General features: G+C 50.0%; 2 protein-coding genes and 1 long non-coding RNA gene across 7 annotated transcripts in view; 1 reads left to right on the top strand and 2 right to left on the bottom strand.

Annotated features, from left to right (window-relative positions):
- Positions 1–1,678, bottom strand: part of LOC134160272 (uncharacterized) — a 46,332-nt gene extending 44,654 nt beyond the window's left edge. For all 3 annotated transcript variants that reach the window (XR_009963500.1, XR_009963498.1, XR_009963499.1), the window contains exon 1: positions 1,466–1,678. This is a non-coding gene — a long non-coding RNA (uncharacterized LOC134160272). The remainder of the gene's footprint in view (positions 1–1,465) is intronic.
- Positions 1,571–12,910, top strand: ADPGK (ADP dependent glucokinase). 2 transcript variants are annotated; one of them, XM_062612133.1, is made up of 7 exons: positions 1,571–1,837; positions 5,005–5,230; positions 6,347–6,409; positions 6,931–7,051; positions 8,735–8,931; positions 10,221–10,319; positions 11,284–12,910. In XM_062612133.1, the coding sequence occupies exons 1-7, from the start codon at positions 1,623–1,625 to the stop codon at positions 11,830–11,832; spliced, it is 1,470 nt and encodes a 489-aa protein (XP_062468117.1). In that variant the 5' UTR covers positions 1,571–1,622; the 3' UTR covers positions 11,833–12,910. The 2 variants fall into 2 exon arrangements, with proteins under 2 accessions (XP_062468117.1, XP_062468115.1); XM_062612131.1 differs by having other exon boundaries at positions 11,281–12,910.
- A 4,143-nt stretch (positions 12,911–17,053) lies between these two features.
- BBS4 (Bardet-Biedl syndrome 4) overlaps positions 17,054–27,172 on the bottom strand; it is a 43,996-nt gene continuing 33,877 nt past the window's right edge. For both annotated transcript variants that reach the window (XM_062612128.1, XM_062612127.1), the window contains 6 exons: positions 26,073–26,225; positions 25,770–25,941; positions 24,640–24,709; positions 21,492–21,633; positions 20,907–21,117; positions 17,054–19,547 (listed from right to left, as the gene is read on the bottom strand). In XM_062612128.1, coding sequence (XP_062468112.1) covers positions 19,396–19,547; positions 20,907–21,117; positions 21,492–21,633; positions 24,640–24,709; positions 25,770–25,941; positions 26,073–26,225 — 900 coding nt within the window. In that variant the 3' untranslated portion in view covers positions 17,054–19,395. The remainder of the gene's footprint in view (positions 19,548–20,906; positions 21,118–21,491; positions 21,634–24,639; positions 24,710–25,769; positions 25,942–26,072; positions 26,226–27,172) is intronic.

Raw genomic sequence — 27,172 nt, 5'->3', positions numbered from 1 at the left:
TTGTTCAAATGAAAAAGCCTACTGACAAAACTCAAAGACCACCTGAGCAAAGGAAAAAGGGGATTACATCTTAACAGACTAACTCTGGTGGGCTGAATGTTGGTCTGAAAGGAGATGAAGATAATCACTCCTTTACAGGGCACTTCGGCACGGAGTTATCTGGGGAGAACGGAGTGTTTGAGGATTTCCTGAAGAACAGGGAAGGTGGCTAGGCCTCTACTTTGTTTTAAAGCATTCTGTTCTTAAAGATCATTATATTATCATAATGCTTTAGGCCCATAAAACCAGTCCGTGTACCTATAAAAACTATCTAACGCTAGTGACAAGGGGTCTTCCCCCTCTCTCCTTCCCCAGCAGTTCCAGCACCCATCGCCTGCCTGTCTTGCTCGCTCTGCACCCTCAGTCCTCACTTGCCCTGAGGAGCAACTTCACACAACAGAAAAATCATAGCTAAATGTGGAAGTCCTCTTTGGTAAGGACCAGCAAGAGACAGAACCTAATGGGCAGCCAAACAACCCCCGAGGGGCAGACATGAGTCCAGAACGGCTGCTGTACATCAGCTGTTGACCCTGCATCCCAGACAGAAAAACATCGACACAAAGCCTTCCGCCAACCCATCTCCTTTAGTGTTTGTTTTGTCAGAGTCAAAGGAGATGACAATCACTCACAACACAGCACTGCATAAGGAAATTATCAGCTGCCTCAGCCAACGCACTGTGGTGCGCAGTTGTCAAACTCTTGCAGATCCTGTCAGAAGCCTTAAGTAATGTTTCTATTACTTCTAAAGAAGCCCAGAAAAACTCCTTTTGATTAAAAAGGGAATCCTCCCTTTCGACTTGCTACACCACCTCTGCAATGGGCTGCAAAGGGTGCGCTCTCCTGCTGCAGCCTGCACAGCCTGCCTGAGGAGCAGTATGGTTAGAGAGCCCATGAAGTCAACCTGGGAGAAGGTATGAGAGAGAACAAGGCCAGAAACTACACTATGAAGGAAGAATATATATTATGGCCAGTGATTAGCTTCAGGTCAGTGGCTGGTTTGCTGAACACGAGCTGGTCAGACAGAGGCACTGGTGTGCTTGGGGCAGAATGGAAATACAATACACACACCCACAAAGATGCTGGGCGACAACGGACAGAGGAAAAGGGGCACCACAAGGAAAAAGCCAAACGAGGGGAGGGTGTTGGTACCAGTACAGAGGAGGCTGCCGGCACGATGCCCTACCAGGCTTTCCCTCCGCACTGCTGGCCCAGTCTGAAAGGCTCTCGGCCCAGCACCGGCTCTCCGCTGCCGGGGCTCCGCTGCCGGGGCCCCGCTGCAGGGCTCGCCGGGGCTGCTCCGTCCCCAGCAGAACCTGAGGCTCCGCGGTTCCCGCGGGCCCCGCCATTTCACCTCACGAGGCGCTGGCGCAGCCTCCGCCTTCCGCCCGATTCCCGTACGCCGCTCCGCAGGCGGCACCGCCGTTACCTCCGCACGGTACGCTGCTTGCGCAAAGCCCGCCTCCATCCCCGAGGCGGCTCTACAACAGCCAGCGGCCGGCGGGGGCGGGGCGCTACGGAGGCGGCGTAAGGAGGCCCCGGCTGGTCACGTCCCTCCTCAGGCGCGGCGCGGCGGGTAGGCCGCGATGTGGCACCGGTCGGTGTGCGTGGGCCTCCTGGCCCTGGCGCTGGGCTACCTCTGCCTGCTGGGCCCCGAGCTGTCCCCGCCGGCCCTGCGGCACCTCTCCGCCTCGCTGCTGGGCACGCTGCGGCGCGCCGGCTCGCTCGAGGGCCGCATGGTGTCGGCCTGGCAGGCGGCCATCGTCCGCCCGGCCCGCGGGTGGGCGCGCGTCGCCGTCGGGTAGGTGCGGGCAGCGCGGCGGGGCCGGGGGAGAGCGCCCCTGGCGGCGGGGAGGGGAGCGGCGGGCAGGGGAGGGCGCCCCTGGCGGCGGGGCGGGCTGTGGTTCCGTACATCCCTCTGTGTGTGTGTGTATGGGTGTATGTGGGTGTGTATGGGGGGGGGGGTGTGTATGGGTGTATGTGGGTGTGTATGGGGGTGTGGGTGTATGGGTGTGTGTGTATGGGGGTGTATGTGTGTGCGTGTATGTGTGTGCGTGTGTGTGTATGGGGGTATGTGTGTGTGTGTATGGGTGTATGTGTGTGTGTGAGTGTGTATGTGTATGGGGGTATGTGTGTGTGTATGGGGATGTGTGTGTGTGCGTGTATATGTGTGTGTGCGCACGTGTGTATGTGTGTGTGTTTGTGTGTGTTTGTGTGTGTGTGCATGTGTGTATGTGTATGTGTGTGTGTATGTGCGTGTGTGTGTGTATATGAGAGACAAGTTCATAACGACTTTGTAAGAGGGGAGAGCTCATGGAGCCAGGCTGCAAAGGAGGGAAGGGAGAGGAGAAGGTGGCAGGTGCCCCATCCTCATTTTAAGCTGGGAAGAGGACGAGGGAAGTTAGGGAATATCACATTGACCGTTGCATGCAGCGTTGACTCACTGTCTCTCAAACACAAGGCCACGACAGGATACGTTGGCTTTGAGCAGAAGATTGGGCCTTCAGGCGTTGGAGGAGGTGGTGTGCCTCGATGGCGGCGTGGCTGCAGAGCTTTAGTTGGAGTCTGTCGTGTGTCATGGTCGATGCAGGACAGAGCAGGTTTTGCACTGCTCCGTGTAGTCCTGTTCGCTGGAAAAGACCCGAGGATCTTCATTTTAATCCGTGTTCTCTTCGCTGGTTTGAAGCAGTCGAACACGGGTATGATTTATACACACAGCACAAACACTTGGGGCCTTAAGGTTCAGCAGCAAACACGGCTCCTTAGTGGCGTAGCTCTGCTGTTAAGGGAGATAAGTCAAGCATGAAGGGTGTTAGCGGAGGAACAGCAGGGAGAGAGAAGACAGTTGGAAGAGGATTAGAGGTCTCTCACTTAAAGAAGCCTGACTTGGTGATGCCCCCTTAATGATTCATTAAAATATCAAATCGCTGGCCTTTTCTTGCAGTGACTTTGGGGTAAAGTGCTGCTTGAGCTCATTCTTTCTTTGGTTTTCTATTCTTTACCGGGAGAGGGGATTTTCCTCTCCATAGCGTATGAGATGATGCACAGTACAGAGGGCCTCTGAGCTGTTACCTCGGGTACAAAAACCTGCAGGGGTTTTAATGTCCTTCATTTTGTGTGTTGTGGCCCAGATCACACATGAAAGGTCACTGACAAGGAGGGATCATAAATGGCTGCGTGTTTCACACCGACACATCAGCAGGCGCTGGTGTTGAGGGTGCCTGGGGGTATAGATGCAGTCGGGGATCCTGCAAAACTTCTATACATCATTTGGATCCCTGTCCGTGAAGCACAGGGCACAGGAGCAGAAACTGCACTGGACCGCACGTCTGGAAGGTGCTTTAGTAACTGCTGGTATTGTGTCAGGCAGTCCCAGCACAAGCACAGGCTGGGGGAGACCAGATGGAGCAGCCCTGAGGACTTGGGGTGTTGGGTGAGGAGCAGCTCCCCATGACCCAGCTTCAGTGTGTGCCTGAGCCCAGGCTCCCCCCGTGTGCTGGGCTGCACCCCCAGAGCATGAGCAGCAGCTCAGGGAGGGGATCCTGCCCCTCTGCTGCGCTCTGGGGAGACCCCCCCTGCAGCCCTGATCCAGCTCTGGGGCAGCAGCACAAGAGGGATGTGGAGCTGTTGGAGCGAGGCCAGAGGAGGCCATGGAGATGCTGTGAGGGCTGGAGCAGCTCAGCTCTGGAGCCAGGCTGAGAGAGCTGGGCTGGGGCAGCCTGGACAAGAGAAGGCTCCTGAAGGGGAGACCTGAGAGCAGCTCCAGTGCCTGAAGGGGCTGCAAGAAACCTGGAGAGGGGCTTGGGACAAGGGATGTAGGGACAGGCCAAGGGGAATGGCTTTAACCTGCCCGAGGGGAGACTGAGATGAGCTCTTAGGCAGAAGCTCTTCCCTGTGAGGGTGCTGAGGCGCTGGCACAGGGTGCCCAGAGAAGCTGTGGCTGCCCCATCCCTGGCAGTGTTCAAGGGCAGGTTGGACACAGGGGCTTGGAGCAAGCTGCTCTAGTGGAAGGTGTCCCTGCCTGTGGCAGGGGGGTTGGAGCTGGATGAGCTTTGAGGTCCCTTCAACCCAAACCGCTCTGTGATTCTATAATACTGGTATCTCTCTGAAACCAAGGAGCAGAAACAAGGGCAAGTGTTCATAAACATTTTTCTGGGGAGCCTGGTTCCAGCCCAGAAACTTCCTGCTTCTCTGGTCTGAATCAGACTGTGTTTAAATTGATGTAATTGATAAGAACTGGGGACTGGAAGAATGGAGCCACCGCTTAGACTTTAGGTAAAGCCCAGATCTGCTGAAACAGTTGTTCTTGCTCCCTGATTGCTGCAGGACTGGTTTCCTGCCTGCACGGTTTGAAGGAAGGTGCTGTGCTGGTTATGGAGATTCAGGATGTTCCTTTGGACACAGCACTTTTCAGCTCTCTTGACCTGTTATAAACAGCACCAGCCTATGTGAGGGGTATTTGTAGGGGGCTGCTGTGCTTATCGTCTAGAGCAGTTGAAACTCAGGAGGCTGATCTAGCCTTCAGTCCTTTCATTTTGTTTTGAACAGTTTGGAATTGCATGTACATTTCAAACCCAAGATTTGTGACATTTTAGAAGCTTCTTTAAGAATTAAATCCACTGTTCTTGTTCTGAGCAAGCCTCAGGCAGCAAATGAAGTACAACGCATGCTGTCCCAGACACACCCACCTTTGGACCACACGGCTTGGCAGGATGTGAGAGACCCTTCAGTGCTCCGTGGTGCTGCAGCACAACAAAACCACGTCAAAAAGAGAACGCTTTAGTAGAGAGGTTCAGGAAGTTTGCATGCCCTTGCGGGCTTCTTTTTCATGTGGTTGGTTGGGTTGCCCCTCAGGTTGAGGGCTGCCAACAGCAAACACTGCTGGCTGCGGGGTGCTCTGCTTGTACCCCCTCCCGAGTGCCGCGGGGTGGGTGCACTTTGCCCAGGCTGCGTTTTCCTGTCTTGCAGCGTCAATGCCTGCGTGGACGTGGTCCTGTCCGGTGTGAAGCTGTTGGAGGCGCTGGGTGTGGAGCCCGGGGACGGGAAGAATCACGCGGTGCTGAGCTCCCGGCGGGACCTGGGGGAGGCGTTCGCTCACTTCATGGACAAGGGGGCGGCTGCCGAGCGCTTCTTCAGCGACGCCGAGTCCTTCCAGCGCATCGCCCGCACGGCCTCCGAGCACCCCGGGGCCCAGGTGCGTCCCGCCTGAGGAGGAGCTCTGAGGAGCACCTTTGGTTTGGGCCCCGGCGGTGACGTCCGAGCTCTGTCTAGCGAGGGTACAAAGGCATTTAGGCAGGAAACCGATGGTACAGCTTGAGTGCGTTCCTGCCTTCCTGCAGACCTCTGCACCCGCTGCAACAGGAGGGGTTCAGTGGTCTGTCCCCTGCTTGCTTTCCCCAGACTGAAATGTCAGTCTACGGCGCTTCTGTAAGAAAGTGATGCAGGAGCCAGTGATGCTCTCCAGGAGGCTCTGACATCGTGTCATGATGTGACAGGAAATAGATCCAAGCATTAGGAGCTGTAAAGGCTCCAATCAGCTTCAGCTCTGTGTAACCCAGGATTTCAGTTCTCTCTAGGACTCATGGAAAGCACTAAATATACTATTTCTGAAGTCTCCCTTTCCAAAAGCAAAGCTTCGTTGCTTTAATTTATACTGGATCTGCTGATCCCTCTCTTGGTGTTAGCTACTTTCTACAGGCTGCTTAAATGCCACTTTCTGTGCAGTTCACCACCTGGAAAGTTCCCATTCTGGAAATAAGGAATCACTCTGAATGCCTTTTAATGGTCAAGATTCTCCTGGTTTCTCCCCACATTGGCTACACTGGCTTTCTGGAATGGCCTGATTAGTAGCTGTAGCCTCCTATAGCCTGTTTCCTGTCACCTCCGAGTGCCTGTGATCCTCATGCTGATCTGTATTCTTTGCTTTCAAAGCTCACACCGGAGTTTTCTCACTCGAAAGTTTGACCTTTCTTACCTGAGGAAACTCCGCGTGGGCCCAGGCACCCTGATCTCAACTGCTGCAGTTTTCAAATGCTTGCTAAAATCCCACCAGTTGCCAGCTGGGAGCCTGCACAGACGTGAGGGCTGTTTGTGTTGTGAATCAATGGAGTTTTACAGGGCTGTTACCTGAAGGTGAGGATTTGCATTGAAAAGGAGTCAGAGCACACTCGCTGAGCACTTACAGAGGGTTGTTTGGCCTTCAGCCCCAAAGAGCTTTGTTGTGTAATGCCAAAATCTCTATACCAAGAACTAAGCATGTCTAAAGCTATCAAAGCGAGGGAGTGCCCATACCTGCCCCTCTGTTTTACAGCTGTACGTGGGAGGAAACGCTGCTCTCATCGGTCAGAAGCTTGCAACAAATCCAGACCTGAAGGTACCCAAAACTGTCACACTGTTTGCTTGTCTGTAGTGAGGCTCCCATTGCTTCCCTGGAGACTTGGGGGGTGCAGGGACAGGCCAAGGAGAATGGCTTGAACCTGCCAGAGGGGAGACTGAGCTGAGCTCTTAGGCAGAAGCTCTTCCCTGGGAGGGTGCTGAGGCGCTGGCACAGGGTGCCCAGAGAAGCTGTGGCTGCCCCATCCCTGGCAGTGTTCAAGGCCAGGTTGGACACAGGGGCTTGGAGCAACCTGCTCTAGTGGAAGGGGTCCCTGCCCATGGCAGGGGGTGGTACTGGGTGAGCATTAAGCTCCCTTCCAACCCAAACCAGGCTGGGATTCCCTGATTCCATGTTGCTGTTATTTCTTAGGTTGGTCTTCCAAGCTGAAAAGCATAGCTAATTTTTTTAAATTAAATTATTATTATTTTAACTCACTTGTCTAGGTGATGCTTAAATGCACGGCAGTGGTGGCAAGGGACATGCCAGGGAAACCTGCATTGAGCATTCTTGTTTTCTAGATCCTCCTCTGTGGCCCAGTTGGTCCTAAACTCCATGAACTACTTGATGACAACGTGGTTGTGCCACCTGAATCCATGCAGGAAAGAGATGAATTCCATCTTATCTTGGAATATCAAGCAGGTACTTTGCCAAAAGCTGAACGTTAGGTTACATGGGAACCCCAGGCATCACAAAGAGATTCCTGGCTCTAAAGCTGTTGGGGTTTGAATCACTTAATTCCGGGACCATGTACAGACATCTAAAAGTCTTTTGAAACCTTCTCTCTTTGCATTATGGTGAATGTAAGGACAGACTCCTGCTGCTGCCTTGACATCTCTTTGCTTCTGTACACTATAACCTAAAGAAACCAAGTGGATTTTGATCTTGTTGCAATGCATAGCCTGCTCACACCTGACAGGTGTCATTCCAAAGCTGTACGAACACTACAACAGTCCGGTAATGTTCTCTGAAAACAGAAGGGTACCATTAACCACATGCAGGTGAAATTCAGGGTAGCCCTAATGTAAAGGCTAAACCAAATCCGAGTGTGTTTTCTTGCTGTTCTGAATGGTTTCACTGGTTCTGCCTCAAAATACAGCGTAAGGAAGACTTCCATTGGTGTGACAGAAGAGGGAGTATTTGGCAAGGAGGGAAGGCAAAAGAGCCATCGTAATTAAACTTGTTTAGCAGCAAAACTAAGCTGGAGCAGCACCCAGAGCATCCACTCTGGCTGAAACAAGGTTACTACAACCAACAAGTACTGTAGCTCCGTAGCCAATGGAGAATACTCTGATCTTTAAGTAAATCTTGCTCCTGGTTAGATGATACATTAGTATATGATGCCTCCTTTTCTCAGCATCTTTGTTCTCATGGGAGAACTCCTCTCCTGAGACTCTGTGGATCTGTGTCCTTGAGACAAGACTCTTCTTTAAGAGGAAACAGCACACGTGGCTGTTGATGCTGGGTTAGTGGCTTTTCCACAAACGCTGGTCGTATTCTCCATAGTGTAACCTGTACCCAGCCTGGGAGAGTGAGTGAAGAAGTATGCAGGCTGGATCTGAGGTAGAGGTTCTACCTACAACAGCCTCAAGAACGCTTGTGCCTCAGGAGCTTTCTGTTCCAGCTGCATTTCTTTATTCCCTTACATTTCTTTCTGACCAGTTATCACAACTGGCACAAGGCACTGCCTGAGCAGATGGGGAGAGCTGGCAGAGGGCTGCCCAGCTGGACCATGGCTTGTGTAATTGTTTCCTCTGGAGGCTCGCTGTCGGTACCCTGACTTCTCGTGGTTCAGTGTCCCAGAGATGGAGCCCTGGAATAAACCTGTTTACACACCCACCACTGATGCAGCTCTCTTCTCACATCGTTTCTGGGAGCTGTGCAGTTGGGTACAGTGAGAGCCGTGAGTTTCCAGGGTCTGTCTTCATGAGACAGCTTGAGCCGAGCCAGCACGGGGTGGCTGCCAAAGGGGCAGGGTCTCCCCTCCCTCTGCACATCCTGCACGCTCCTAGTGTTTGGCTTGAGCTGGCTGCGACACTCACCTCATCTCATGCTAAACTGATTAAAACATCACAAAGCTTGCAAAACCAGCCAAGCATTGAATTTTCCTTCTGATCCAAAAAGCATCTAAATGAGGCAGAGGGAGTGAGCGAAGAGAATGAACGAAGGCAAGAGGAAGGTTTCTCCTATGGCCAGCCATATGGGCACAGTCACGTTGTGTCACCATGCCTTTGGTTCCAGCAGGGTACCCCAAAACTATCTCCAGTCACACGGTTTGATTTGCTTCTCTTCTGAGTTAACCTGCTCCTGTTTGTTTCACGCCAGGTGAAGAGTGGGGACGAGTGAGAGCACCCAATGCCAACCGCTTCATCTTCTCCCACGACCTGTCGAATGGTGCCTTAAACATGCTGGAAGTGTTTGTGTCCAGCCTGGATGAATTTCAGCCAGACCTGGTGGTGCTCTCAGGACTTCACATGATGGAAGGCCAGAGCAAGGAGATGCGGCAGAGACGACTTATGGAGGTGAGATGCTCCAATACCAGTGTCTCCCTAAACTTCCAGGCCAGGAAGTGCTCCATGGCAGAGTCCTCCTTTCCCAGGTTGGAACTTGAAAGCAGGCTGTGTCTACAGATCTGCCACAGACCTTTTCAGTGTTGCATGCTAAAAGGATGTGAACTGTCAGAATGGCAAAAGCCTAATCCTGTAACACTGATGGTTCTTAAATCCAGCGGGCTGTCTAGGGGATAAAAGGTATGGTCTGGTTCTCTGGCTGGAGTATGTTGACGTACTTACTGGTGGTTAAACTGCATTGTGTTTCCTATCCCAGCTACTAAGATGATCGAGGTTCTAATCAAGATTTGCATTCTTTAAGCTGCATCTGTGTTAGATAATCCAAGAGGCAGCTTTCTTATCTGAGCCCAGAGGAGCTACACGAGTTTCCTTCTGCCTTACAGCTCGTTGCCTCTCTTACAGCCCAGTGCCCTTGATGCCATGCACCAGCATTATTCTTTTTCTTTGTTCTAGGATCAGCTGCTCCAGATTTGGGAGGTTTCTGAATTAGTCCATCAGGAGCTGAGCTGGGTGCAGATCAGGGTTAGGCACAGGCTTCCTGCTCTGGGATTCTGACAACTAGAAGTTGTTTTTATTTCTTGCCCTCAGTACATTCTTGTCAGACATGGCATTTGGAATTGTGTTGAAATCCACACACAAGAGGATTCAAGGATGGGTATTGGAGCATTGTGTGCAGTTCTGGTGTCAACATAAAAAGGACATGGAATTGTTGGAACAAGTCCAGAGAAGGGCCACGAGGATGATCAGGGGACTGGAGCACCTCCTGTATGAAGACAGGCTGAGGAAGTTGGGGCTGTTCAGCTGCGTGGAGACCTCATAGCAGCCTTCCAGTATCTGAAGGGGGCCTATAGGGATGCTGGGGAGGAACTCTTCATTAGGGACTGTAGTGACAGGACAAGGGGTAATGGGTTAAAACTTAAACAGGGGAAGTTTAGGTTGGATATAAGAAAGAAATTCTTTCCTGTTAGGGTGGTGAGGCACTGGAATGGGTTGCCCAGGGAGGTTGTGAATGCTCCATCCCTGGCAGTGTTCAAGGCCAGGTTGGACGAAGCCTTGGGTGAGATGGTTTAGTGTGAGGTGTCCCTGACCATGGCAGGGGGATTGGAACTTGATGATCTTAAGGTCCTCTCCAACCCTAACTATTCTATGATTCTGTGATTTCTGAGGCAGAGCCCCCTTGTTCTGTTTATTCATTAATTTGTATTATAGGGTCGTTGTTTTTATTTCCCTGTGTGCTGTAGGCTGTGGCCTCCATCTCTGACATCCCCACTGACATCCCCATACACCTGGAGCTGGCCAGTATGACCGACCAAGATTTTATGAGCAACATAATGCATCAGGTAAGGAAAACGAAAGGACGTGTTCTTTTCATCAGTTTCCTTTTCTTCAGTGTCAATGCACAAACTGGTATACAAATATAGAAATGAAAACTTAAAATTAGGGCTGTTCATGTCAGGTAAGTGCAGAACATGGGTTTAATGTCTGCTGTGGCATTCTGAATGCTTCTCTTTTCTCGATTGAGCTTACCAGAGTTGCCCAGAGAAGCTGTGGCTGCCCCATCCCTGGCAGTGTTCAGGGCCAGGTTGGACACAGGGGCTTGGAGCAAGCTGCTCTAGTGGAAGGGGTCCCTGCCCGTGGCAGGGGGCTGGACTGGATCAGCTTTAAGGTCCCTTTGACCCAAACCAGTCTGTGGTTCCATGATTCAGCAACAGTATTCAGCAGAAACAGGCACAACGCACCTGGGCTCTGCTCTTTCTCAGGCTGTTTTGCAGTCACAGTGAGAAGGTGACCCAGGAGCAATACTGGCAACTCCACAGCTACCGTTTCCTTTGGCTGGTTTAGATCCAGCAGGCTTGCAGCTGTCTAGAAGGAACCAGGATGTGACTTTGAGCTGAGTTGGTAATACTTAAAACCCCCTCAGTTTCTCTGCAGGATTTCTTTCGTGCAGGTCCTGCTGGCTCCTTGTTTAGTTTGACACACGCTAATCTCACTGTTAGGATCCTGTGTTTCATGTGCATTTCATGTGTTGTTACTCTTTGCTGTCAAAGGGCACAAAATGAGCATGCCCCCTTGCTCTGAAAGGTTTCCTTGGCTAAGTCATTCTTGCACACTGCAGACTGGGGCAGCTTGTGCAGGGGTTGTGGCCTGCATCTCTCCAGGACACAGGGTGCTCCTTTCTGCTGGGCGCACTGGTGACAGAGCCAGTGATGGGGTACTGCTAAAAACAACCCCCTGAAGGAAGAGGGCCAGAGTCTGACTGTCCCTCTGGAGGAAGAGCTGTTGTTTCTGTATTTCTGTTAGCAGGTCTTTCCCCTGGTGAACTCCATTGGGCTGAATGAACAGGAGCTGCTGTTCCTCACGCAGGCTGCCTCTGGTCCTCACGCATCCCTCACTTCCTGGAGTGGCATTCCCGATGTGGGTATTGTCAGCGACATCCTCTTCTGGATCCTGAAGGAGCATGGGAAGACCACGGAGCGGGCCTCTGATCTCACACGGATCCACTTCCACACCCTGGCCTACCACATCCTTGCCACTGTGGATGGGTACTGGGGCAACCAGGCTGCTGCTGTGGCTGCTGGAGCTCGAGCAGCAGGGACTCAGGCCTGCGCCACCGAAACCATCGACACCACCAAAGTCTTTCTTAAAGCTCCTATGGAGTTTGTGACCTCCCAGATAGAGGCACCTTCCAAAATCTCTATAAATCCAGATGAGCCAGTGGTGCATTGGCACCGAGAAGGCATCTCCTTCCATTTCACTCCTGTTTTGGTGTGTAAAGATCCTGTCCGGACCGTGGGACTTGGGGATGCTATTTCAGCTGAAGGACTGCTGTATTCGGAAGCATATCCTCAATAGAAAACTAAGACCCTCCCTTTTCTCCAGTACTGTACTGTGTCTGAGGAACCATGGGTTAGGATTTCAGGCAGTGGTGGTATAGGAACAGAATCAGGTTGTGGTGGGTTTTCTGGATATAACTGAAAAAAGAGCCAAAGAACAATTCCAGGTATAAACTGTCCAGCACATTCCAGTCACTGACAGTGACTTGAACGCTTCATGTTTAGGTGCAGGTGTTTTGGTATTTATTGTGAAAATGGGCTTTGCTTTGTCTTAAGCACATGGGGAGGGAAATGAGTGTTGAAATCCCTGTTTGGAACTCCAAATGGCTCCTGTTCTGTTAGTGCTGGAAAGTAGAGCAGCCGGGAGGAGTTCCTGGTGCGGATCCCAGGGAGAACGCTGTCTCCCCTCTGCTAAACTGAAAATAAAAGGCTCTTGCATTATCTCCTCCCAGCCCCTTGCTGGTGGCAGGAGCAAACCTTCCACTTGCTTGGTGGGAGGATGGAAGCTTTTGCCTTTCAGCCCCAGCGTCCCCGGCCCTGGGGAGAGCCAGGGTCCCAAAATGTGATGCACGCTGCACGACTCCTTACATGCACCCGCAAAACCTGGCTCAAGGCTGCCTACATTTACCCTGGGTATCTCTTGTCTCTGTACTAAAGGTATCCAGCTGAGCCCTAGCAGCCTGTGCTTAGTTTTTGGGGGAAGCTAGAAGTGATCAGGGTTGCTATTGGAGGAGACAGCTTTGTTTGCTTGCCGGGTAAACTACAAAGCAATATAGCTGTGGTTGCTGTGCACTCAATGCCTTCTTTGCTAACAGTGGGTGCTTAGATCTGGTATTTTGGAGAGCTGTGGAGTGCTGGAGACCAAGGTTTCGTTGTTGCTTGAGAAAGGTTGTGCAGTTTCTTCAGTTTCCCTGCCCTCCATTCCAGTGTTACTATACTGGGGAATCTGGAGGCACAAAAGCCACGACAGCATTTTCCAGGTAAGACTGAAGGCGAGGAAGGCTTTGTTTTAGGGTTTGATGGGTTTTTCCCTCTTTGATGGGTCACTGAGGGTTTCTTTTCTCTGGACTGCCTTTGACATTAAACAAGTGCAACCACGTGTCCTTGTTCAGTACTTCCTGCGTATTATTTTCCTGTCTCCTTTCCTCCTCTCCCTGACTCCTTCCAGCCACGGGCTGTGGCTTGCACAGCACCAGCATGGTTCCAGCAGGAACTTCAAGTGTGTTTGCATAGCTATCATACACGTTTTCTCAGTATAATTGGATTAAATGCAATCAACGTGTCTACACAAGCCTGGGCCCTACCAGAATTTGTAGGTCACTTGAAGTCAGTCTTAGCATCTGAATGGAGGAAGGACAGTCCATAGTGCTTAGGCTGGAGGGATCCGTTTCACTACATGTCCTGTTGCTGTCAGTGATGTTCTCCTGTTGGAAAATGCCATTGTGAATGCTCTGTAAGGATAAAAATTGACAGCTTTTCTAAGTTGTACTGACTTAGCACACAGTGCTGCCTGTCACCGTGTGCTTAACTGCTGCTTTCCCGCTGAGCAAAGTCTTCTGTGTTGTACCAGATGAGAAATACAGTCAGTGCAGTCTTCTCTTGCAGCCTATCCCATCCTCTGTTGCATCTCAGCATGTTATCCCGGGGCAGGATCTTCCTAAGACTGGAAGTATTTCTATCCACAGTAACTTTTATGCTCATTGATAAACTGTAGCACTGGACTTGGAGTTCTGCTTTACCCTTCCTACAGCAACAATTTGATCTTCTCTTTTCAGCTCTGTAAAGGCCCAAGGCCATTTGCAAAATTATTTGGCCACCTTTGAGGGCAGCCTGGTCACCACCTGCATCCTGCCAGCTGGAGAACTGACCTGTGCTTATGCTGGGTCCCACTTTCCTGATGCTGAGCCAGGCTGGGGGGAGCCTTGAGTTGGAAACAAAACCAAACACACACAAGCTGTCACCAGCAACAGGCCTGCTGCTGGATTTCACTTCTCCCTTCCAAAACCAGTGGATTGGACTGGTGTTGACTTGCAGCCATTTAAAATCACATAACTGCACTAACAGAACTTGTCCAAGAGTAAGTTCTGCTTGTGTTCAACAGGAGGGTTACAGGCCTGGATCAGCTTTTCGTTAACTTTGAAGGAAGAATTGCTATAACCAAGTCTGAAGAAGGGGTTTATTGCTTAAAACTCACCCAGACCTAGAAGCTGAACTCTCATGATGATGATGATTATTACTAACCCTTCCTGCTGCTTCTGCTCTTTCCCACCAAGTAATATTCCTTCTTTGGCCTGTGAATGCCTGGCACCAAGTCACTTCTCAACAGCAGCTCGACTGCTGCTCTGTCTCTGTCTGCTTTGATCAGGCCTTGAGCCCTCACCAGCTCCCCAGATTCACTTACCAAGGCTAATTGTTCACAAGCCTGACCTGTTCAGGATACACCGTTGCTATCCCTGAAACAATCTATGTAACAGCAAAACTGGATGGGATGGCAGGGCCCAGCAGCCTGCCTGTGCTCCATGTTTCACAGGCTGTGAACACGATGCACTTCACTTCCCTCTGCCCCCCAGCTTCATTATGGCTTGTGGAGTCTCTTGGAGTCCTTCTGCCCTAGCTGCCTCGCACTGCTGCCCAGCTGCAGTAGTGACAACAAAGCAAAGCTGCTGTGTCTGTATCAGACCTTGCTGACCACCACACGTGAATATAGCTGCTGAGGGTTGTCTGGTCTGTACAAGGGGAAAAAGCAATGACATTTCCATTGACTGGGTTTGTGGTTGTGTATTTTGCAATAAAAAGCCCACACCAAGTCACTGGGAGGTGAGAGGTTTTTAAACAAACTTTTCTAATGGATTACAAACCCCCAGAGCTCCCTTCACCAGGGAGAAACAGAACAGTTGCAAAAGTACCAAAGCTTCAACCCCAGCCTTGAACTGATCTCTGCTTTCCCCTCTTGTCTCTACAAAAACTGTTTGTTCTTGTGGGTTACTCATACCTCTAAATCCACAGTGCTGGCTAGCTCCAGCCTCAGCTGGCCCTGTTCTGGACAGAAGGGTTTCCACGGGAGGTGTTTATTCCCCACACTGTTTGCTGCAGAGGCAATGGGTGAGCTCATCCCTGTGACAGCAAGCTAGCAGCTTGGGTTGGAACTGGATGAGCGTTAAGGTCCCATCCAGCCCAAACCAGTCGGGGATTCTGTGAACTCCACTTACCCTAAAGGTTGTTTATTGGGCTCTTGCATCTTAGGTGAGCACTGATGCTGTCTGTTGTCAAGGAGTGAGCAGCCAAACTGTCCCTCTCCATGTTGAGACTTGGCACTGGCTGCTGGTCCCTGTGCTTGGAGCAGTCTGTGCTGAAGCAGTGCTCACAAGTACTGCTGTCACACAACGTGCTGCACTGCTATTTCTGCTGTAGGGAAACTCATCCAGTTCTGAGTACATTTGGAAGAACCATAGAAAAATGGACAAAACCTGCATGATGTTTTTCTGGCTTTAGCTGGCCTGTTCTTGCATCCTGCATTAACTCAGCATTTGCGTGTGACTGTTTGGTTCAAGCTGTATTAATTGTGCTCTTCCTTAGTGCAGTTAATGTTTTGGTAAAAGCTCCCAGTTGAGTTTTAAACCTGTGATCATACCAAAGGCTTATGCTTTAAATAAAATATGTTTATAGACCACTGGTTAAAACCAGCTAGAACAGACTCCAAACAAAGACTGTCTCGTGCTCTTCATCCAAGAACTAGTGAGGTTACTGGAGAGAGAAATGAGAATGGTAAAGGTTGTCTTTCCTCTTTGTTTTTAAAGCTTCAGTGCTAAGGGGCAGAGGAACCCTATTTGCATCCTATTTTGCTCTCCTCATGCCTGTCTCTTTCTGCTTCAGCAATCCTGAGTTTGATGAAACTCTTCAGTAAAACTTGATCTTAAAGCCAGAAATGACTCTTTGGTCTGTTCAGAGACATCAGATGAAGTTCTCTTCCGTAACAGATGGAGCAGCTTCTTGTGTAACATCTCAGGTGGAACCTTCGTGCTGACCAGACTGAATCCTCAGGGAGTCACTGATCCAGACTCCTGTGGGAGGACACTCTCTCAGCAGAGGGAGGGAGCACAGACTGGAAACAGCATGCATGACCATTACCTTCTGTGCCGGAAGCTCGGGACGGCGTCTGTTCCCAACAGCTCGCTGTCACTTTGAACACTGAGCCTGGCATCAGCCTTTCCTGAGGAGCTCTCTCAGCAGCTGAGGAACACAAATGGTGGTGAGGAGGAAGGATCTCATTAAAGTGCAAGTGGGGGAGACAAAAAAATGCACCCCGAAAACCTCCCCTGTGAGTTTGTCAGGAAAGCTGCTCCTTCATCAGCGCAGCCTGGGTAAAACTGGGTTCAAACCTCACCTGTATCTACACTGATGCTTGGGGTTTCGTGCAGTTTGCTCTGAGAGTGCTAAAGCTTTCCATGTGGCAGAACTGTGCTTCCTACTATATAAAACTCTTGGCTGATGAACTAGTTATAATCCATCTTCTTTTTGTACTGCATTTATGAGTGGAGCTTATTATTTTAGTCAAGTTTATGTTTCTTGTTCAGCACTGAGACTTGTCTGTCTCTGTAGCAGAAACGGAAACCCACTTCCCAAGGGGGAAGTCTAAACCCTGAACACCTTCCACAAGAACAGGAGGTTGAGTAGGACCCGAGGTCCACCTTGCTCAGTACAGCCTGGCACTGAACACAGCTGGGCAAACCAGATCCTGTACAGGAGCAGGGCATGATAAATCAGCAGCCCGTTGGCTCAGGGAGCTCAAAGCCAGTTTGTCTGGGTTGAGCACGCACTGCTGAGCCCACAGGTCATTACTCTTGGCTGAAACAAGGCCCAAGTGTTGCTGTCTGAGGGACGTGGAGTTTCTTTGCTGGGAGGCAGTCAAGCTGCAGCCTACCTTGTAAGCACTGATTTAACCTCTTGGAGGATATGCAGCTTTCTAAAACGGGGAGAAAACCCTCCTGAAGCAGATGGTTTCTGCTTCCCTAGAAACTAAGCTCATTATTCTTTTCAGTCTTCAAATTTCAATTAGGGGCCGAAAAGAGAAGATGAGAATTATGGCTGATGCCAGAAACAGGTTTTGGAACATAAGGTGTGATTTCCAAACTCCCTAAATGAGCGAGTATAGGCCTGCTGAAAAAGCCCTTGCTTAATTCCAGTTGAAAGAACTGTTTGGCCTCATTCTCATCATTAGATAACATAAGAAAAGCTTTCCATAAAGATACCATGAATTTACTGTATGCAAAGGCCATCATCACCATACCCAGGGGGAGGAGAGAGGACAGGACAAAGACCCTCAGTTCTGCTTATTATCCAACCATAATTACACCTTCAGAGATGCTTCCTTAGACATGGAGCTCACTTTTCCCTTCAAATCCAGGAAGCAACAAGGTGCTGCTGCTCCTTTTCATAGACAAACTGGTCAGTTATCTGCAAAAGCTTCTCACTAAAATATGTATTTGTTTTAAACACCTTTACAGAACCTCCAAACTAGCAGAGGGCAGGCAAAGCAGCTTCTAAAAGCCAAACAAACTGACATAAGCAGATGGAGCTAAAATCTTCCTGTATTGACAACGCTGGCACTCACCCACCTGTAACCTGCTCTGGTCACTGTTCCTTGTGTTGGAGCTTCTTCAAAGCCTTTGTGATAAGACTAAAAGATCACAGTAATCAATTGCTATTGGGAAAGAACATCCTGAACTGAAGCTTTGGGGGTGATTTAAGAGTTGCCATATCCTGCCTCCCTCTGCTCTGCAATCCTAACCTCTTCTCCACAGGCACTCCACCATGCTGCAGTAACTCGCCAGGTAAGATGGTTAATGTGACTAAAGTGGCTGCACTGTACCTGCTCACACTGCTGCATGTTGGCTTTGTTCCATTCTGCCAGGGCTCCACAAGAAATCCTGTTTTCTTCAACCCTAGCACAAGGGAAGCCTTACAGGAGTGCTGCCCTGAAGCTGCACTGACACAAACCCAGTGGTACAGGACAGCTGGGGGAAAAAGCCACATTTGAGATAAGCAGGCAGTTTTGGCAATCAAAGCAGAGGAGAAAGTGAAGGGTTCCTACTCTCCTAGCACTCTCCAGGGAGCAGGATAGCACTTTAGTTCCTCGTTGCACTCTAAAGATGCATTAATGTCATTTTGGATAATAGCAGCTAACGCAAAGCACAGCTGAAGGATGTTAATGTATCCAGGGCCGTGGTCATGCTGCTTTTCCATTGTTGCTATGGAGGAGCTGCCATCACTAGCCCTCCTCTGCTGGATTTGTTAATTGTGGAGTGACACAAGGCAGCAGCACAGAGCTAAAAGCAGGAAATCCATTTTAAAGAGCTGGGCGGCTTCACCAGCAAACACTGATCCCTGAAGCTTCAGCTTCCCACAGCCATGGCAGCCTTCTGCATGCCTCAGTATGCAGCGGGGAGGATGAGGAAAACTACTTAACCCAATACTTGATGTAAAGTATCATGGTTCCACCTTTAGTTCCCAAAAGCAGTTGGTTTAGGACCTGTATCAAGCTCTGGATAAATCCCAGAGGCAACAAACTGACAGTAGCAGAGAGGAGGAAGGCTGAGATTGGGTTGTTCAAGGGTAAAAACATTTTGAAAGCACCTCCAGTGCCATGTGGGCATTAAAATCCCCTGCTCTGCTCACCAAGGGGCTGCTTTGCCACCTTGCAGCTGCAGCAAATGATTTCTCCTAAAATGAACTGTCAGGAGGGTGTAACTAAACCCTTCCGAGCACGGCTGCTGGTACTAAACCAATTTACTTTCAGCACTGAGGCTGACCTATCATCTTTGCTGCAAGGACTTGCTCATTTTTTCCCCTGCAAACCAATCTTACACCCCATGCTGGGCAACACAAACTCTCAAGGCAGAACTCCAGTCCCATGAGCAGAGCTTTCCTGAGGCTCATTTACCCTGTTTCTCAGCACAATGAGGAATTTGGCAGACTTTCCTGCTAGCTGCTTCCCCAACAGCCAGCCTTGAGCACATGCCTTGCCATAGGTCAGCTTTACAACCTGCTTAGCTCCCACAGAGAAGCTTAACCTTAACGGTAAGCCAGGCTGTGCTAGTCTTGAGCCTGGCTTCCTGCTCTGCACTTGCCCTGGTGAGGTGCTACCTTCACCCCTCTCTGAGCATTATTACACTGACCTTCATACAGCTTCTGTAGGGCTTCCTCCATGCTTACAAGTTCAGCCACTGGAAGGGTTTGATCTCTTCGGGGTCCAGGATGCTAAGTCACTACTGCTGGGTTTTCTAATCATACAGGGTACCTCAGCATCCTTCTGGAGGACTTACATCAAACCCCTGAAGACTGCCAGCCCTGGGGATAGATGGATCTCCAGCCTCCAGCCTCTTGTAGTAAGCTGTGACCACAGTAACAGCAGCTACACAGAAACCTCTTCTGATTGCTGCAACTACCCCTTGGGATAAGGTAGAGACCATGTGCTAAAATCATCAACAGGAACTGCTGTATTTAGAGGGACTGACAGTGGGGTGAAGCCCCTGAGGATCAGGGCAAGCACTCCTGCACCTGCCTGTCCTGACCACAGTCCCTCCTACTCCACTGCCTGGGAGCTCTTGCGCTTCTCTTTCCTCTGCTCCTCAGCCGCTGCTGGTGCCGGAGTTTCCTTGGGGCTCATTTCCGAGCCTGGTTCTGGTTCCAGAGGCAGTGAGGGAGACTTTGCAAGTGGGGCTGGAGCTCTAGCACCTGGGGAGAGAACACAGTTACAGTCACTGTATGACTACACGTGTTTTGTCTCATCTCTTTGCCCTTCCAGGCAGCACGGAGATGCGGAACGACCACAACTATCAGTTCCTCTCAGGTTTCTTCTGCCTACGAATAGCACTTAACTCTTGTGAGTTACTGAGGCAGAGACCTCACAGTACCCAAAGCTCTGATGAAGGGAAGCCCAGTATCTCATTCAGCTGGGCTGCTGTGGTAAATCAGTACAAGCTTAGACATTAATTCACGCTTTGGAAAGGAAAACAGTTCCACTGAAGCTGGTTTATACTCAGGTATCATTCCTAGTTCACAGTTTTAGCACATTCAGGGAGAGATTTCAGGTGGTTCAAGTAGCTGCTTTGAGAATAAAATCAAAACAGGACACTGCCATGCTCAACCTGTTTCTGTACTTAGCTTTATGCTGACAAGTGATGATTTGAATCAGCTCCCTTCTCCAATATGGGTAATGAGGTCCTTCAGGTAAGCCCTAAACTCCTGTTACATTTTATTTTACAGCTTTTCTGGCTAAGTCTTCCCTGCATGGGAAGTTTGTTCCATGCATGAGAAGTGGAACAGGTCCTTAGGGGGGAGCAGAGCAAGAGGCCTGGATTACACAACCTCTTTCCTGCTTCAGTATGCAGGCAACAAGACTGGTGGTGACAGAACATCACCATGACGAACCCAGCGCATTCCTCTTCGGAAGCCAAGGGGTGAGAGGAGGTCAGGCTATGATGGTGGCTCAGGAGATGCTCCTACCCAGCCCCAGCAAGAAGCAGCAAGGACAGCTGTCAGTGACAGCTGACAGCTCCTAAGGCTGACACTGATACTACCTCCTGAGCAAGCTCCAGCCCAGGAGCCACCACTAAAAGGTAATCCAGCTTCAAAGCAATCCAATTGCAGTTACTTTTGTAACAGGAATGATAAATTGCTTCAGAATGTCCTTAATTCCCTTTCTCTCCAGCAACCTCTCTGTGCATGGCAGCTCCTGCGCTCTTCCAAAGGAAGACAAGAGGTCTGGTTTCTGAAACCACCCCTGTCCAGAGCAAGAGCTCAACCCTGTGCTAACGGAGTCCTGCCCATCGTGGCTCAGACAGGAAGGGAAATTTCACTGGCTCTCCGCACCCCTGCAAAGCAGGACAGTATAATGTACCACAGAGAGCACCTTCTTTCCATGCTTCCTTCACTCAGAAATCTGGGACAGTTAGTGCCAAATACTGACATCACTGCTGTGTAAGCAAGTCAATACCTTCCTACACATGTGCTGTAACTCTTTACTCAAAGGAAGAGAGATTTCTCCTTTCCCCTCCCACAGTTCTACTTTTAAAAGAAGCAAAAGAGAAGTACCTGAGGGAAGCTGCATGGTTTTCCCATAGCCTGCAGCCGAGGACATGGCTTGACCCAGGGCCTGGTTAGAGCCCAGCGGCTGCTGAGTGCTGGAAGATTTGCCTGACAGAGTAGCTTTCTGCTTGGATTTAGATTCTTTAGAAGACTTAGTCCAGACCAGGCTCTCCCCTGCTTGCAGGGCAACTCCCATCTTCCGGGCAACCTCCACCATCTCAAGAAGCAAAGAGAGGAAACCACTGTAAACAGGAACCCTTCAGCCAATGGTAAAATCAACACCACCACAACCCCCCTGACAAAACGAGAGATGGCAGAGCTGGCCACTGCTATGGTGCTCGAGGGAAACATCCCCACTAATTCATTCCTTTAATTAAGAGGGAATCTTGTCTTGCTGTGTATTGATTGAAGCACTGGGCTTCAAAGAGCAGGAATGAAGCAAGCAGCTCTCAGCAGGCGCCTGCTCTGCTTGGAAATCTCATAAGCAGAATTTCTTCCCCAGAACTGGACTCCAAAGTCAAATTTCCTCCTCGGCTGTTGCCAGCCTTGGTGTGGCTGCTCAGTTCCTGCTGACAATTGTCGGGCACATACCTCAGGGTCAAAGTCAAGAGTACTGCTCTCCTTCAAGGCATTAACCTTCTTCTCCATCTCCTGGTACTGACAGAGGGCTCCCTTCTTGTCACCCTGGTTATACAGCAGGACAGCGTAGTTCAGGTTGACCAGGGGGTTGCACCTGCAGCAGACACACAGGATCCATCACATTCCCTGCGGTAACACTTATCCAGAGCTGTTGTCTGTATTTTACAAGCCAGCATGCTACAGAACATGATGGTCACATTTTATTTTCCTCACTTCTTCCCTCATTCACCCAGTACAAGCACACATAACTGTACGGACTGTTGTAGAGGAACAGGAGGTGATACCCATTAGTGAAGGACTCGAAGAGGAGACCAGAGCCCCAAATAACACTGTTACCTGTGCCTCCCTTCTTGATGCAGAAAAGCACATGAAGAGGAGAGATTGAGATGAGCTCTTAGGCAGAAGCTCTTCCCTGTGAGGGTGCTGAGGCACTGGCACAGGGTGCCCAGAGAAGCTGTGGCTGCCCCATCCCTGGCAGTGTTCAAGGCCAGGTTGGACACAGGGGCTTGGAGCAAGCTGCTCTAGTGGAAGGTGTCCCTGCCCGTGGCAGGGATTGGAGCTGGGTGAGCTTTAAGGTCCCTTCAACCCAAACCAGGCTGGGATTCTGTCATGATTTCAAAAATTACTCCCTGAGTTCTTATTTTTTACAGTATCCATTTTCTTCACATTAACCCCAAACAGCAACTTTTCTTCTGGCATAGCCAGGAGCGAGCAAACTAAACCGGAGGGAAGAGTGAGCTGACTCCTTGGCTCTGTAATTAATACCTGACCCTCTCAGAGAGCTGATCCTTGCCTGAGAAGCCACACTCAACAAACTGCCCTGACTTTTATCAGCCTGAATCTCACCCTTACTTTGGACTGTATGTGTATTATCTGCCACAGAAATGGAATGCAAGAACCCGTGTATCCACACACAGGTCAGTGAGAGACGCTTTGCAGTTTGCTCAAGAAATGTGAGCAAGGGACTGGTGCCCTCTCCTGGAGCTTGGCAGGGATAACTGGAGCCATCCAAGGACTCCAGCACCCGCACTCAGCGCCAAGCCAGAGAGAGCATCCTTTGTGAGGAGCATGGAAGGGAAAGCTTCTGCTCACACTGTTCAATAAATAGGAGTGACATCTGCAGCCCAGGACTCTCCATCCTCAGTAAGTTATGTGACAGTGCTGCAAGAACAAAGACTGTTGGCAGAAATCTGAGAGCATCTACAACCATTGGTTTTCCTTTAAGTGGAGCTGGAATGCTGCTCCTGCATCCCACAAAACCCCTCCTCAATGTCTTTGCCAAAGCAAAGGAAGTAGTGCATGAACAAATAAACAATCAAAACCCCATCTCTTCGCCATCTCCCTCAAAAAGCCAAGCTACACGAAACCAAACCTACACAGCAAAACCCTGCTGAGACCAGACACATCTGGGAAAAGCCAGTTTCAAATTCATGAAGCCAATTCACCATCAAGAGCTGAGAAGCAACCTGACACTTAGAAAAAAGCCAATAGCTAAAGAACCCCAAAAAGAAGGAGAGCTGTGAGCTAGAACTCATAGTACTAAGAAGAAACAGCTTTTTGAAAGGTTCTTCCAAGATGCTTTCCACTGCAGACCCCGTGGCACCCATGGCACCCAGGCCAATGTCAACCAAGGACTTCTGGCAATGGAAACAAACACGGCTGCCTTCATCCCAGCCAAGCAGTTCTTCATATGCCAGCAAAGAAAGCCTGTGGGGACAGGGATTCAGCCACACAATAACAGTCTGAGCAGTCTGTAAGGTCCTGCACTGCCTTTCTGGGCCTGGAAGGCTGCGTAGGAAAGCCAGGAGTCAACTGGACTTAGTGCTGTTGGTAGGAACAACCAACACCATTGCAAACGTTCTCCCACAGCAATCCATGTACAAAGCCTTGAGCAGTTTGCCCAGGCCTGGTTCCAAGGAGGAGGCTGCACAGACCTACCACGTTTGAAACAGATTAATTTTAACACATTTGCAAATTTTAACAGATTACAAATTAATTTAATTAACAAATTAATTTTAACAAATTAATTTTAACAGATTACAAAGCACTACCTGCTTTGTAGCTCTTTAGATGCATAAGTATGAAGAACCCCAGCGCCAGATGCATGCAGCATGTTCAGGCCAGGTAATTCCCAGTAAATGTCTGAAAGCATTTACAGCACCTCATCACAAGAACTGCACTGCAGTGGGTTTGGAAACCTGCTGTCCTTTACAATGGGCTTAGGAGTTTCCAGAATTCCCCAAATTGAGCCTGGCCAAGGCACCCCTGTTAGAGAGGACAGAGGAAAAGAGACCAGCACCTTCTCATGCCACCTTGTGGTGGCCACTGCAGATGGAGAGTGCTTTTGCCACCGCCCTGTGGCCAGCACACAGACTCCAGGCTCAGGAGCAGCATGCTGGTGGCTGCAAATATCCCCAGTAAAGTGGGGAGAGAGGCAGAATTTGAGACAAATTTGGGTTTCTGTCTTAAATTCTGAAACACTGTGAGGTTCAGCTTTACAATTCTGAACCAAGAGCTCCGTTAAGAGCTGGACTGCAAACAGAGAGATGGGTCACGAAATGGAGCAGAAAGGACCACATTGCTGCCCTATTTTGTGCTTTGCACGAACTTCTTGCCCACATTCTCCAAGCTAAAAATCGTCTCTCTGCCCAATTCAGAACAGGCTTTACCCAGAGCATCCCATTCCTCCGCAGCATGCTCAGACTTTGGGTGTCAAAATATTTGGGAATGGCTGGTTTTCTTCTATTGAATCTGCTCCGCTGTGTACAAGTATTCACTGAAAGGAAGGCTGGAATCCAAAGTCATCACCGCTGACTCACTGACTAAACAGCAAAATAGAAACCAGCTTTGGGTTGCTCTGAAACAAAATTTCCCCTTCAGTTTTTCAGAGCTGACTTGAAATTTGGGGTTGTTTTCTTTCTTTTTTTGTTTTAAATGTGGGCTTAAAACTGTCACTTGAAACACTGCAGGAATAAAAATGTTTCCTCACTGCAAACCTTTTAGGGTCAAAGCAGACCCAGGGACAGAGCATGCAAAGGAAACCAGGCTGAGGGAGGCAAAGCAATGCACTCAAATACTGACAGCCACCAGCAAGACTTACTTGTCCAGTGCCACAGCTTGCTCATAGGAACGCTTTGCATTCTCGATGTCCTCAAGGTTTGTGAGAGCAACTGTAAAACAAAATGTACACACAGAAGCTGATGCTTCACAAGGACTTCATTGCCATCTCTGTCCTGGGCTGCACCCCCAGAGCGTGAGCAGCAGCTCAGGGAGGGGATCCTGCCCCTCTGCTGTGCTCTGGGGAGACCCCCCCTGCAGGCCTGATCCAGCTCTGGGGCAGCAGCACAAGAGGGACGTGGAGCTGTTGGAGCGAGGCCACAGGAGGCCACGGAGATGCTGCGAGGGCTGGAGCAGCTCTGCTCTGGAGCCAGGCTGAGAGAGCTGGGCTGGGGCAGCCTGGACAAGAGAAGGCTCCTGAAGGGGAGACCTGAGAGCAGCTCCAGTGCCTGAAGGGGCTGCAGGAAAGCTGGAGAGGGGCTTGGGACAAGGGATGTAGGGACAGGCCAAGGGGAATGGCTTTAACCTGCCAGAGGGGAGACTGAGATGAGCTCTTAGGCAGAAGCTCTTCCCTGTGAGGGTGCTGAGGCGCTGGCACAGGGTGCCCAGAGAAGCTGTGGCTGCCCCATCCCTGGCAGTGCTCAAGGCCAGGTTGGACACAGGGGCTTGGAGCAAGCTGCTCTAGTGGAAGGTGTTCCTGCCTGTGGCAGTGGGGTGGAACTGGGTGAGCTTTAAGCTCCCTTCAACCCAAACCAGTCTGGGATTCTATGATTTTTACGACAATTTTTAGGACATCATCAAATAAATAGGTGCTGTCAGGGACTGCTGCCACAATTAATCCTCATGATGTCGCTTCTGACACATTTGTCTCACTTGACCCCAAAAATCAGTCCTGAAAATGCACACCCACTCCTTAGGCAACCCAAACACAAACTCTAACATGTAAAAAGTCTTTTTTAATGCTTAATCTGCATCTGACTGCAACTTAACCTTCCTATTCATCACCGAGAGAGAACAACTATTAAGACTTCATACCTGCCAGTCACCTCCTGGGGAACAGCTTCTTAGTTTAATCTTTACCCAGCATTTACTTCAGCCCAAACTTTCTGTATCTCTAGAGTTGCATCTCCTAAGGTGGACATACACAGAGCTGGATAATAGAGCATTACATACCTGCAAGGAGCATATAGAGCTCTCCCATCTTGGGCTGGAAGTTGATGGCAGCACTGAGGAAGTGGAAAGCAGACGCATACTGCTGCATTGTGAGGTGGACTAACCCCAGGTTGTACAAAATCTTCCAGTCAAAGGGAGCCAAGTAGTTTGCCCGCTTCAGGCAACTGACAGCCTTGAAAACAAGGAATGAATGTGCTGTAACACAGCCCTCCCAAACAGACCCCCTGCCTCTGCCACAAGAGGAATCTTGTTCTTGCATGACGTTAGCTACAGATCTAAAAAGAAAGGAAACCAGACGCTTACAGCTACGTATTTCTTCTTCCCAAAGAAGCACATCCCGATGTTGTTCCACAGCGGGGGGCTTTCAGGCGCAGTGCTGGCTATCACCCGGTACTTGGAGAGGGCAACGTCAAAATCTCCGTGCGCCTGCATCATGCTGCCAGCAGCCAAGGTAGCCTTCGAGAGAAGACAACAGGCTGAAGAACGGCATTTTCCCAGATAGAGAAGAGGACAACAGGACAAAGTGACTAAACAAAAGCTCTCTCAAGAGCAAGCCTTTAACTTCTTTAGGTGTTTTCTTCCAGGGGCAGCCAAAACCAACAGTGGGGAGCAGGTGAGGACTCTGGAATCTCTCAACATTGAGCAGAGGATAGGGGAAAGAAGGGACTCAAGCCTGCTTCTTCCTGCACTATCTCAATCTTGGAAACATCACAAGGTGAGAAGTGTTGAGGGTCTGGTTTGGGGTGACAGTAGTACCTCTGACAGTCTGAGTCTCTGAGATCTATGCACTAGATAGGTTCCTTTTACTGACAAGCACAGAGAGAAATAGTGCTGGTGCAAGTGAAGTTGGAGAACAAAACACACTCCAGCAAGACACCCGCAGCAAAGCCAGCCTAGTTCACACTGCCTGCCTGAGACTGAAAATTCATGGAAATATGCATGCGGGGAAAAGCAAGCAATGACAACACATTTATTTAAACCACATTAGAGAAGGCCTTTCTAGTATTTCACAGTGACACGCCAGATTTGTAAGTGTAAAGGTGTTTGCACAATAACATTTGCCTTGCATTCGTGTCTCATTTGTCAGCCGCACGTTTCAGTACTCCCCGTTGTTAGCATCGTGCAGAAGGGGAGAAGAAGCAGACAGGAATGAAGTAACATGCCTAAAAAGGGAAGCAGTTTCACAATCAGGGAGGAAAACTAGACGCCAAGCTCAGCTTTCCAAACCGGAGGCAAGGAAAGGCACATTTGTATCCAACAGCTGGAAGCACAGACAGGGTTATTAGCAGATGGGGGAATAGCAGAATGCAACACCACCTGTATCTGTGCTCTGTGCTTAGAGTCAGAGGGACCTGGGCACAGCTCTTGGAATTTTGGAAACACTTTCTAGAAGACTTGCCTTC

The sequence above is a fragment of the Pezoporus occidentalis genome, unplaced genomic scaffold (genome assembly GCF_034315485.1).
Source record: "Pezoporus occidentalis ecotype Australia unplaced genomic scaffold, CSIRO_AGI_Poc_V1 ctg159, whole genome shotgun sequence".
Taxonomy (NCBI): domain Eukaryota; kingdom Metazoa; phylum Chordata; class Aves; order Psittaciformes; family Psittacidae; genus Pezoporus; species Pezoporus occidentalis.
The sequence above is the reverse complement of the archived record's forward strand: the minus strand, read 5'-3'. Positions and strand labels throughout refer to the sequence as shown.